Consider the following 12,567-nt stretch of genomic DNA (forward strand, 5'->3'; position numbering starts at 1 on the left):
AAGGGAGTGGGTGGGGTCCTCCATTGTTGGGACCCAGCCAGGAGGAGATGGTGAAGGTTCAGGGAATCTATTTCCTTTCTCCCTCCTCCCTCCCTTCCTTCCCTCCTCCCTCCCTCCCTTCCTTCCTTCCTTCCTTCCTTCCCGGCTCCAATAGATGAGCCAGTCAGCCTTCAACAGAGGAGGTGGGAAAGGAGGCGCGATCATGGAAACAGCGAATTAAACGCAGGAGGTGCTGGCGGCTTCTTAGCAGAGGCAGCTGGGGTGTGAGGAGAGGGTGTCCGGTGCCTGTGGAGCGCCAGCAGGCTCGGGACACTCCTGAACACGTCTCCGAGCGGGGGCAGGGTCCAGATGATAACGGGCCAGGGGGACTGGGCGTGTGAAGGCAGCTGGGGTGAAGGGGTCTTTGCTGGTGGAGATGGCTCACGGAAGTCGGGAGGTCCCCCTTGTACAATGGATGCCAAAGTCACCCAGGGTGACACAGGCCACGGAGGAGCTGGGCCAGCGGTCCGCTGATGGCGGGTCCTGTAGGTCTGAGAGCCTTGGCGGAAGATGGAGGAGCCCCCTTGGTGGGGCTGGAGCCCAGGAGGGAGATACGAGAATGTGGAGAAGGAGGTCCAAGGGGTCGGCGTGCTGGGCATAGTGGGAAAAAAAGCAGAGGCAGGACAGGATTGGATAGAGAAGGAATGAATTAGGGAAATGCCAGGAGGAAGGAAGGCCAGGAGGGAGGGGGGAGGGAGGGAGGGAAGAAAACTTGTGGTCCTTTCTTAGGGCAGCCCCCAGTCAACTAAAACACCAAGAGACAGAGGCTGCGTTTAGACCAATAGACTCCATAAACGCAAGGAAATTACAGAAAATATGATCGTGCACCATAAAATGCAGAGAGAGAGGGCCCTCCAGGAGAGGATGAAGCGTTAGAAGGATGGGCTTCTGGGAGCGCAGAGAGGTGAGGTGCGCACTGGCAGAACTCAGCGCCAGAGAAGGAAAGGCCACATTCCAAGTCACAGCAACACCAGATAATGAATCACCACAACCAAAGACACTGTTGGGGAAACGGTGAGCAGAGTCGCAGGTGCCACCCCAGACCCAGCCGGAAGACCAGGTGTCTTCTGTGGGGTGTGGCTTTATCGGAATAGAGCATGGTGCTTTTGCAGTACTATTTTTTGGTAATGTTAATTGACTTTGTGTAAGGCAGTTGTGGGTTTACAGAAACATTAGGTGGAAAGTAAGGGGAGTCCTACGTACCCACTTCCCCTACAGATAGTTCCCGTGACGGACACCATTCATCAGTGTGGCGCATGTCTTACAATTGATGGAGCAAGTTGGACGCAGGATTCTTGACTCAAGTTCATAATTTGCATTAGGGGTCAGTCTTGGTGTTGCACATTTCATGGGTGTGGACAAACGCATGATGACCTGTATCCATCATTATATATAGTGTCATGCAGAGTAGTTTCATTGCCCTAAAAATCCCCTGTGCTCCACTTCTTCATCCCTCTTCCTCTCTTAACCCCTGGCAACCATTGATGCTTTTGCTGTCTGCACGGTTTTGCTTTGTCCAGACTGTCGTAGAGCTGGAATCATGCACTACAAGCCCTTTTCAGATTGGTTCCTTTACCCAGTCACGTGCACTGAAAGTTCCTCCTTGTCTCTCTGTGTACTGACTGTTCCTATTTTTCTGTTTTGTTCCTAATGACGCTTTTTAATTGTTGCAACACTCAAGTTTTAAAAAATATTTTAAGATCTCAAAAAATGTGTTAATATCATAAAGGAAACCTGAACACGTATTTCTTGTTCCACTCTCCCCAAATCCAGTCTGATTAGTAAGAGAGAGTCAGAGCAATGAGACACAAAGCAAAGGGGCTGTAATTTTCCCCAAAGCATCTTTTTTGTAAAAAAAAAAAAATTTATTTATTTATTTTTGGCTGCATTGGGGCTTCCTTGCTGCGCATGGGCTTTCTCAATTGTCGTGAGTGGGGGCTACTCTTCGTTGCGGTGAGCAGATTTCTCATTGCGGTGTCTTCTCTTGTTGCGGAGCACGGGCTCTAGGCGCGAGGGCTTCAGTAGTTGTGGCTCGCGGGCTCTAGAGCGCAGGCTCAGTAGTTGTGGCTCACAGGCTCAGTAGTTGTGGCTCGTGGGCTCTAGAGCGCAGACTCAGTAGTTGTGGCACACGGGCTTAGTTGCTCTGCGGCATGTGGGATCTCTCGGACCAGGGCTCGAACCCGCTTCCCCTGCATTGATGGGCAGATTCTTAACCACTGCGCCACCAGGGAAGCCCCCCAAAGCATCTTATAATCACCGTGATGTGGCAACCATGGATTCATGGGTCACCTGAGCCACGAATTCCAAGTCCTGGTCCCCGTATGGTCGACAGAAAACGTCCCCCAAAACACCCACGTCCTAATCCCTAGAAACTTTGATATGTTACCTTACATGATAGACAGGACTAAGTGAAAAGTATTGAGATGGTGGATTATTCTGGATTATCTGGTTGAGCTCAGTGTCATCACAAGTGTCCTTATAAGAGAGAGGCAGTGCTGTGATGATGAAGAGGCTGGAGTAATGCACTTTGAAGATGGAGGGGGACCATGCACCCAGGAAGGAGGTGGCTTCCGGAAGCTGGAAAAGCCAAGGAAACGCTTTCCCCTGTGGAGTTTTCACAGGGAAGCAGCTCTCTGCCAATTCCTTGATTTTACCCCAAAGGGACCCTGTCAGACTTCTGATCTGCAGCACTGCAAGAGATGAAGTGCGGAGTTTTTAAAATGCCAAGTCTGGGGCTTCCCTGGCGGCGCAGTGGTTAAGAATCCGCCCGCCAATGCAGGGGACGCGGGTTCGAGCCCTGGTCCGGGAAGATCCCACATGCCGCGGAGCAACTAAACGGCCTGTGCGCCACAACTCCTGAAGCCCACGCACCTAGAGCCTGAGCTCCGCCACAAGAGAAGCCACCGCAGTGAGAAACCCCCGTGCACCACAACGAAGAGTAGCCCCCGCTCGCTGCAACTAGAGAAAAGCCCGCATGCAGCAACAAAGACCCAACACAACCAAAAATAATAAATAAATTAAAATAAATTTATAAAAAAATCAAAAAAGAAAATGCCAAGTTTGTGGGAATTTGTTACAGGAGCACAAGGAAAGTAACACAGTTTTCTTGGGGGGCAGGAAAAGCTCCCCGGTTTCCACGCTCTGTGGGGAACTGTACATCCACGTCAGGCTCAGCGCCTACAAACTCATGACATCTGTCTGATTTTGTGTCTGTCTTTCTGCTCATTTATCAACTTCCCTCATCGGGTGTGAATAACAAAGGGATCAAAGTGTGAAGCAAGCTTGTCAGAGAGAGAGTCTCCTAGCATAAAGATAATATAAATAAGTCACAGAATGTCCTTATGTATCAATATTATTTATAAAATTGTTCCTATTCATACAAACATGGATTATTTCTATATATTTCACATCATAGTTACAATTTTATATGAAGATCTCTATTATAAATGAAGAGATAGATTTTATAATTAATGCACAGGGGAATTATATAATAATGTATATAAATGGCTTATATTTTCTTTACATAGACCATCCCTGCTATTCTGCTCCCAACTTCAGCAGCTGCTCCAGGGGCTATACCTGCTTTTAGCACAGTCTGCTCTGGAGAAATAATCCACTCAATTTGTAAGATGTGTGTCCAGCGCCCTGATACCCATATGCTGGGGATGCATTTCTGGGGATAGAGAAACAGCTATGGCTGGGGGCTTACAGTCTCTCAGGGCAGAGAGAAAGACACTGCCCAGAGGGATTCCCATCCACAGACTCTGATAACCACGTTGGAGACTCAGGGTTTGGGTCTCCCCAAATGCACTGCATGGAGGGACCCTCGTCCTCAGGCTCTGGAGAAAGGATGCTGAAGGGTCAGGTGGAGGGTCTCCCAAGGGTCTCCCACTGCATGAAGGAACCCCATCCTCGGGCGCGGTACATGGCCTTTCATTGCCTTTGACTTGGGAGTTATCCCCCAGCCTCCCAAGCCCTGCCACCATGTTACAGACCAGGCAGGTGGGCAACTTGCCCAAAGTGATTCAGGAGGTAACAGGGAAGGCTGGACGTGGTGCTCAGGCTTGAGGACAGGCTCTTGGTTCTGGGGCCATCTCTGAGGCTTACTGAAGCCTGAGGACCCCCTGTAGCCAACAGTGACCCAGGCTGGCCAGGTCACCATGCTGACCATCACCCTGGAGAGAGTCCTGTGTTTTTTCCCTGGACATCCCGCCAGGGAAACACCCCTGGTCTCCATGTCCAGACCCCCATGAAAGCTGATTTTCTCTTCCCCCAGCACTTTCACGTCCCTCGGTCAGCCCCCTGTGTGCCCTGGTGATGGCCATTCTACTCTCCATGCTGCTGGTACCCTCACTCTGCCTGACCCAGGACCAATGGGATAAACGTATGAATGTGCTTCCCCTCTCCCCGTTGCTCCCATTCCCATGACCCTGGGTTCTGGGGGAAACATCCCAATGCCTGCATCTCATTTCATTTTATCCTCATATGCAATGGTCAACCGGCATCACACCTCCTGTTGTGCTCCCCCTGCTGGTGATGTGAATTCCCCCCCACCCATTCTGCAGACACAGGTGATGGTGGCCGACTCCCTTTACTATGGCAGGATCTGGATAAATAGCCTTTGCTGCTTCCTGTCTTCGTTTATTTCCACAGTGGACATCTCCCCTTGCAGAAAGGGCAGGAAGGAGAGGTGGGAAAGGGGTAGGGGGTGATGAGGATGTGAGAGGGGTAGGGGCACAGTGATTCCCAGCCCTGATCTCTGCTCACAAGATGTGAGATGCATTGGTTAAGGGAGAATGGAGACGGGAGAAGAGTAGTTTCTGACTCCTGAGGCTGTATGTTTCAGATCTTCCAACCGTGGAACAGAACTCCAGTCTAAACATGAAGTTTGACCCAAAGACGACAAAATTAACTTGGGACTGCCAGGAAAACGCTACCTACGGGGAATGTGTGTTGATTCACAAGGAGAAGGGACAGATTAAAAAAAAGGTAAGATGGATTGGATGTGCTCGATCACTGTTCTTTGTAGAGCTCTCGTCAAGCAGGACAAATAAAAAACATACGCGTGACACTGGGACACATCACAGACTCATGGTTCGAAGTGCACCAGGAAAGTGCTGCTGTGTCCAAGATGTGTCCAGAGGGCTGATTCCCTGAGAGGACCCCATTCCTCTCTCAGGCATCACTATTCCAATTAGCCTGGGGGCTCCTGGCTGCCTGCAATGGCAGCCTTTTGCTCAGTTGATCCACCTGCAAGACTTAATCCTGAGAGAGAAATAACATTAGCTCTGCCTGTTCAATGGAAATAAAGTAAACAGACTGACTTGGATACAATGTAAACGTGACACCTGTGAGAGAAGGGTGGGTATGAGATAGGACAAGAAAAGTCAATCCCATAAAAGAGGGTGTGAAGTTCCCATACAGTTTAAAGGGATGAGGGCTCTCATATTAAAAGGTGAGCTCTGGGACTTCCCCTGGTGGCACAGTGGTTAAGAATCCGCCTGCCAATGCAGGGGAGATGGGTTTGATCCCTGGTCCAGGAAGATCCCACATGCCGCAGAGCAACTAAGCCTGTGCGCCACAACTACTGAGCCTGTGCTCTAGAGCCTGTTCACCACAACTACTGAGCCTGCACGCCACAACTGCTGAAGCCCTCGCTCCTAGGGCCTGTGCTCCACAACAAGAGAAGCCACTGCCATGAGAAGCCCACACACCGCAATGAAGAGTAACCCCTGCTCGCTGCAACTAGAGAAAGCTTGCACACGGCAACGAAGACCCAACGCGGCCAAACATAAATAAGTAAAATAAAATAAAAAGAAAAGGCGAGCTCTATTCTGACCTTATGAAGGCTGCTAGTTGGCGTCTTGCCAAAGAAGGTACCTGGGGGAGATGTCACAGAGGGAGGTGGATGTCATCACAGGGTCAGGGTAGGAGCAAACAACCAGGATGTAACGAAAGAAGACTGATTCTTAATTCACTGGCTGGTGACATCTTTTCAGGTCAAAGACAAGGAATGTCAGTGCACCTTTCAGGACTGTTCTCTCCATGGGGGAGTCACGCTCACTGTCGAAGTAAATATCAACCAAAGACGAATTTCAGAAACACTGGTCTACCTGAACCCAGGTAGGGAAAACATGGTGGTGATTCTTCTCCTTCCCACATGAGCATCAGGGTACATTCCCCCACTTTTTTCTGCTATATGGAGATAGAATTGACACATAGGAATTGCACATATTTAAGAGGTACATTTGGTGGGTTTTTTGTTTTTTGTTTTTTATCTTTTTGGCCGCGCTGCGCGGCCTGTGGGACCTTAGTTCCCTGACCAGGGATTGAACCTGGGCCCTCAGCAGTGAGAGCGCAGAGTCCTAACCGCTGGACCGCCAGGGAATCCCCACATTTGGTGTCTTGATGTACGTATACTTTGTGAAATGATTACCACAATTGAGCTATTAACGTATCCATCCTGTCAAGTAGGTTTTTTGTTTGTTTGTTTTGTGGTGAAAACCCTGGAGATCTACTCTCTTAGTGACTTTCAAGTGAACAATCCAGTATTTTAACTATAGTCACTATGTTATGCGTTAGGTCCCTGGAACTTACTCATCTTACAGCTGGATATTGGTACCTTTTGACAAACATCTCCCCATTTCCCCCACCTTCCCTAGCCCCTGGAACCCCCATTCTATTCTGTTTCTATGAGTTTTCGTTAGATTCCACATGTAAGTGAATCATATAGTATTTGTCTCTGTCGGATTTATTTCACTTAGCATAATACCCCCCAGGTCCATCCATGTTGTTGCAAATGGCAGAATTTCCTCCCTTTCATGGCTGACTAATATTCCTCCTTGTGTGTGTGTTTGTGTATGTGTATCACATCTTCTTTATTCATTCATCTGTCCACACAGACACTTAGTTTATTTCCATATCTTGGCTTCTGTGAATAATTCTGCAGTGAAGATGGGGGTGCAGGTATCTCTTCGAGATCCAGATTTTATTTCCATGGAACATACACTCATAAAAAGGATCGCTGGAGGGCTTCCCTGGTGGCGCAGTGGTTGACAGTCCACCTGCCGATGCAGGGGACGCGGGTTCGTGCCCCGGTCCGGGAAGATCCCACATGCCACGGAGCAGCTGGGCCCATGAGCCATGGCCACTGAGCCTGCGCGTCCGGAGCCTGTGCTCTGCAACGGGAGAGGCCACGACAGTGAGAGGCCCGCGTACCAAAAAAAAAAAAAAAAAAGGATCACTGGATCATATGATAGTTCCATTTTTAATTTTGGGGGGAATCGCCACACTGTTTCCCATGGTGGCTGCACCAATTTACATCCCCACCAACAGGGCACAAGGGTTCCCTTTTCTCCACATCCTTGCCAACACTTGTTATTTCTTGTCTTTTTGATGAGAGCTGTTCTGACAGGTGCGAGGTGATACCTCATTGTGGTTTTAATTTGCATTTCCCTGACAATTAGTGATGTTGAGCATCTTTTTAGGTACCTGTTGGACATTTGGATGTCTTCTTTGGAAAAACGTCTATTCAGATCCTCTGACTGTTTTTAATCAGATTATTTGTTTTTTGCTCTTGGGTTGCTTGAACTCTTTATATGTTTTGGATATTAACTCCTTATCAGATACATATGGTTTGCAAATATTTTCTCCCATTCCATAGGTTGGCTTTCCGCTGTGTTGATTGTTTCCTTTGCTGTGCAGAAGTGTTTAGTTTGACCCAATTCTAGTTTTCTACTTTTGTTTTAGTTGCCTGTGCTTTTGGTGTTAAATCCAAAAAATCATTGCTGGGACAAATGTCAAGATGTTCTTTCCCTATGCTTTCTTCTAGGAGTTTTACAGTTTCAGGTCTTATATTTAAGTCTTTAATCCATTTTGACTTGATTTCTGTATGTGGTGTGGGATAAGGACCCAATTTCATTCTTCTGCATGTGGATAGGCAGTTGTCCCATCATCATTCAGTAAAGACACTAATCCTTTCTCCCTGGTGTGTTCTTGGCAGGTTTATCAAATATCAGTACACCATAAGTGTGGGAATTTATTTCTGGGCTCTTTACTCTGTTTCAGTTATCTCTACATCTACTTTTATGCCATCATAGTACAGTTTTACTTACTGTAGCTTTGTAATATATCTTGGGATCAGGCAACATGAAGCTTCCAGCTTTGTTCTTCTTGCTCAAGATGGTTTTCGCTATTTGGAGTCTTGTGGTTCCATACGAATTTTAGGACTGTTTTTTCTTTTTCTTTAAAGAATGTCATTGGGGTTTTGATAGGAGTCACATTGATCTATAGATCACTTTGGGTAGTATGGACATTTTAACACTATTAATTCTTTCAGTCCATTAACACAGGGTGTCTTTCCATTTATCTGTGTCTTTTTTCATTTCCCTCATCAATGTCTTGCAACATTGAACTTACAAGCCTTTCACCTCCTTGGTTAAGTGTATTCCTAGGTACTTTACTCTTTTTGTGGCTATTGTAAATGAGATTTTTTTTTCTTAATTTCTGTTTCAGCTATGTCATTGTTACTGTGTGGAAATGCCACTGATTTGTGTATGTTGATTTTGTATCCTGCAACTTTACTAAATGTATTAGTTTCAATATTTTTTTTTGTTTAGTCTTAGGGTTTTCTACGTATATGATCATATCATCTGCAAACAGAGATCATCTTACTTCTTCCTTTCTGATTTGAATAACTTTATTTCTTTTTCTTGTCTAATTGGTCTGGCTAGGACTTCAGGTACTATGTTAAATAGGAGTGGTGAGAGTGGGCATCCTTGTCTTGTACAGGACCTTAGAGGAAACGCTTTCAGTTTTTCTCCATTGAGTATGACATTAGCTGTGGGATTTTCATATTTGCCCTTCATTGTGCTGAAGTAAATCCTTTTTATACCTATTTTGTTGAGAGTTTTTATCCTGAATGGATGTTGAATTTTGTCAAACACTTTTTCTGCATCTATTGAGATGATTATGTAGTTTATCTCTTTCACTCTGTTAATGTGGTGCATCACGTTGATTGATTTGCATATGTTGAATCATTCTTACATTCAAGGGATAAATTTGACTTTTAACATGCTGTTGGATGTGGTTTGCTAACATTTTGTTGGAGATTTTTACATCTATGCTTATTAGGGATATTGGCCTGTAATTTTCTTTTCTTGTGTCTTTGTCTGGCTTTGGTATCAGAGTGATGAGTGACGCTGACCTCAGAAAATGAGTTTAGAAGTGTTCCCTCTTCTCTTTTTGGGAAGAGTTTGAGAAGAATTGGTATTGATTCTTCTTTGAACCATGAAGCTATCCGGTCCATCCCCCTTTAAACTCCATGTACAAATTATTTTGTTTCTGTCTCTTCCCAGGTGGGGAGGGCACAGCTGCCCAAAACTTCTCCTGTCTTATCTACAATGCGGACTTCATGAACTGCACCTGGGCCAAGGGCCAAGCAGCGCCCAATGACGTTCAATATTTTTTGTATATAAGAGACTCAAAGTAAGTGTTGACCTCATGTAGACAACCCTGAGAAATACAGTGAAGAACGAAATATGCCCTGATTGTTCTCTGAACACTTTGGAATCTTACAGGAAAAAAATCGAAAGAGAATGTCCTCATTACCTAAAAGACTCAGGAACCCACGTGGGATGTCACCTCCAAGACCTCTCGGGATTAACTTCGTACAGTTACTTCCTGGTTAACGGTACCAGCCAAGAAGCAGGAATCCAGTTCTTCGATTCGGTTTTGCTGTTAAAAGAAATAGGTGAGAGCAACCACCTGTGATTTAACCACTGCCTAGTAGGTCCGACAGAATTTGCGTTGAAATCTGCGTAAGTTTCCTGGAGATGCTGTAACAAATGACCACAAACTGGGAGGCTTAAAACAATGGAAATGTATTGTCTTGCAGTTCTGGAGGTCAGAAATCCAAAATCAAGGCATTGGCAGGGTTGGTTCCTTCCGGACTGTCTGAAAGAACTTCTGCTCCCATGCCTCTTTCCTAGCTTCTGGTGATGGCCAGGAGTCCTTGGCTTATGGTTGCATCATTTCAATCTCTGTCCACATGTCCATCTTCCTGGTATATCACAGATCTCCCTTCCTTCCTTTTATACAGACACCAGTCATTGGATTTAGAGCTCATCTTATCCAGAATGACCTCATCTCAAGATCCTTAATTACTCAGTCAAACATGTCCACAAATTAGAGAGACAGCCACCCGAGAAGAGCAGGCATGGTAGCTCCACACCCTTTGCCCATGTCTTGCCCTATGCGTCTCTTCTGTCTGGCTGTTCCTGAGTTATGTCCTTTTATTGTAAAATAGTGGTCTAGTAAGTAAAATGTTTCCTGAGTTCTGAGAGCTTCTCTTGCAAATGAATCAAACCCACGGAGGAGGTCAGGGGAATCTTTGATCTATAGCAGGTCAGTTGGAAGCACAGGTGATGACCTGGACTTGGGATTGACATTTGAAGTGGGAGGACTGAGCCCTTCACCTATGGAATCTGACGCTACCTCCAGGTAGATAGTGTCAGAACTGAGTTGAATTGTAGGACACCCAGCTGGTGTCAGAGAATTGCTTGGTGGTGTTGGGGGTCGGAGGGAAGTCCCACACATTAGAACTGGGTGCAGAATCCTAAGTCCCGATCACAACAATAGGCCAGAGGAGTTATATCCCTTACTTTTTTCTGAGCTGGAAAATCCAGTGTAAGTATCCTAGGGATAGAGCATCTCATCTCTAAATTTAAAGACGATCAGATCTACTCAATGTGGAAGTGGAGTCCATGAGATTCACAGTCACAAGAGAAGCTTCACACAGCCAAGCTGTCCAAACAGACCTTCAAAGATTCCAACAACAGAATTGAGTCTCAGCTTTTAGAATGGAACAGATGCCCATCAAAATGCAGTCAGATACAGAACTCCCATCCTGTTGATTGCTGGCATGCACCATCATGGGGTCACTGTTTGGATATCTGTTCAACGATGAAGGACACTGAAGTTCCTTGACCTTTTCAAACATGCATCAACTCCCCCATTTGGAAACCATGACTTTGCTAGCTCCATGTGGACCCAATTCCTCCAAGCCCCCATCTTTCCCTCCTTCCCTCCCTTTGGGTAACCTGCTACAAGGACAAGTGTACACCCAGTTGAATCTACCCAGATGCCACCTCCTCTTTCTCTCCTTAGAATGTGACAGTCCAAGCCCCTCCACCCATCCTGGACCACTGTGAATTTACTTCTTCTTCTTCTTCTTTTTTGCCAGCTCTTTCTCTTCTTTCTAGCGCTCTGCTCCAGGCTGGTCTCTTGAAGATACTCCCGTATGCCAAACAATGTCTTCTCTTGAACGCCAGCCCCTCTTTCTACCTGCAGGCTCCCTGATCCCATAGGATAGTCCAGGCCTCTTAAGGCTAAAGTCATTTCAAACCAGCCTCTCTCCTGCCCTCCAAACCCATCACCACCTACCTCCCCAGGTCTTCTTTTTTTTAAAATTTTATTTATTTTTGGCTGCGTTGGGTCTTCATTGCTGCGCGCGGGCTTCCTCTAGTTGCGAGGGCTAGTCTTTGTTATGGCGCACGGGCCTCTCATTGTGGTGGCTTCTCTTGTTGTGGAGCACAGGCTCTAGGCGCGCGGGCTTCAGTAGTTGTGGTGCATGGGCTTCAGCAGTTGTGGCTCACAGGCTCTAGAGCACAGGCTCAGTAATTGTGGCTCACTGGCTTAGTTGCTCTGCGGCATGTGGGATCTTCCCAGAACAGGGCTCGAACCCATGTCCCCTGCATCAGCAGGTGGATTCTTAACCACTGCGCCACCAGGAAAGTCTCCCCAGGTCTTGTTGAACCGCAACTTCCTCCCTTCTGCACATGGCGGCCTGATGATTGATATCTTCCCCAAGAGACGACACTCAGACCCACCCCTGCCTCCCGGTGACCTTGGTGAGGCACCATCAATGTTGTGAAGGCAGAACTGGGTCTCCTCTCTGTGGTCCAGGGGAAGCATTCTGGATTAGAGGTGTCTGCTGGGTTCTCATTACAGAGCAATACAACCCACCCAACAATATCACCGTGCACTGCAACGAATCACACTGCTTCATCCGGTGGGAAAAGCCCAGGACCCGAAAAACATTGTCCATCAGGGAGTTCCAGTACCAGCTGGACATCCAGAGACAGGTGAGTGGACACTGCTCCAAGCAGGGCACCACACCTCAAGAAGCTTGGCAGCCACCCCCATGACCCACCATGAGAACCTGGGGCACATGAGGTGGGCTCAGAATGGGTGAACATCTGGGAAAATTCAGGGTCTGCTCCAAGCCCACCTGGACCCAGTGTAGACAAGGAGGAACCTATGCTCCAAGCCCACCTGAATTCTTATCAGGATCCATAACCAGCTGAGGTTCTAGAAGGAGCCATGAGCAGGGGCACCCTCCCTCCTGTGGGCATGTTCCATCCTTCTATTTGGGGGCCACTGCAGGTTAGGGGGGACAGTAGGAGCTCAACCCTTTGTTGGACCCTGACTGTTTTCGTTTTTCCTGACTGTGCTCAAAGGGGGAGATTG

The 12,567-nt window shown here is 47.2% G+C and overlaps 1 protein-coding gene across 7 annotated transcripts in view; it reads left to right on the forward strand.

The window, feature by feature from the left end:
- Window positions 1-12,567, forward strand: part of LOC137217850 (granulocyte-macrophage colony-stimulating factor receptor subunit alpha-like) — a 30,213-nt gene that overhangs the window by 2,064 nt on the left and 15,582 nt on the right. For 6 of the 7 annotated variants that reach the window (XR_010940296.1, XR_010940297.1, XM_067724835.1 and 3 more), the window contains exons 2-7: window positions 4,316-4,423; window positions 4,886-5,028; window positions 6,039-6,162; window positions 9,396-9,525; window positions 9,618-9,790; window positions 12,049-12,182. Coding sequence is in view for 5 of the 7 variants with exons in the window: in XM_067724835.1 (XP_067580936.1) it covers window positions 4,316-4,423; window positions 4,886-5,028; window positions 6,039-6,162; window positions 9,396-9,525; window positions 9,618-9,790; window positions 12,049-12,182 (812 nt within the window). In the remaining 2 variants the exon portion in view is untranslated. The remainder of the gene's footprint in view (window positions 1-4,315; window positions 4,424-4,885; window positions 5,029-6,038; window positions 6,163-9,395; window positions 9,526-9,617; window positions 9,791-12,048; window positions 12,183-12,567) is intronic. The other variant, XM_067724837.1, reaches the window with a different exon arrangement.

This window comes from Pseudorca crassidens, chromosome Y (assembly GCF_039906515.1).
Source record: "Pseudorca crassidens isolate mPseCra1 chromosome Y, mPseCra1.hap1, whole genome shotgun sequence".
Taxonomy (NCBI): Eukaryota; Metazoa; Chordata; class Mammalia; order Artiodactyla; family Delphinidae; genus Pseudorca; species Pseudorca crassidens.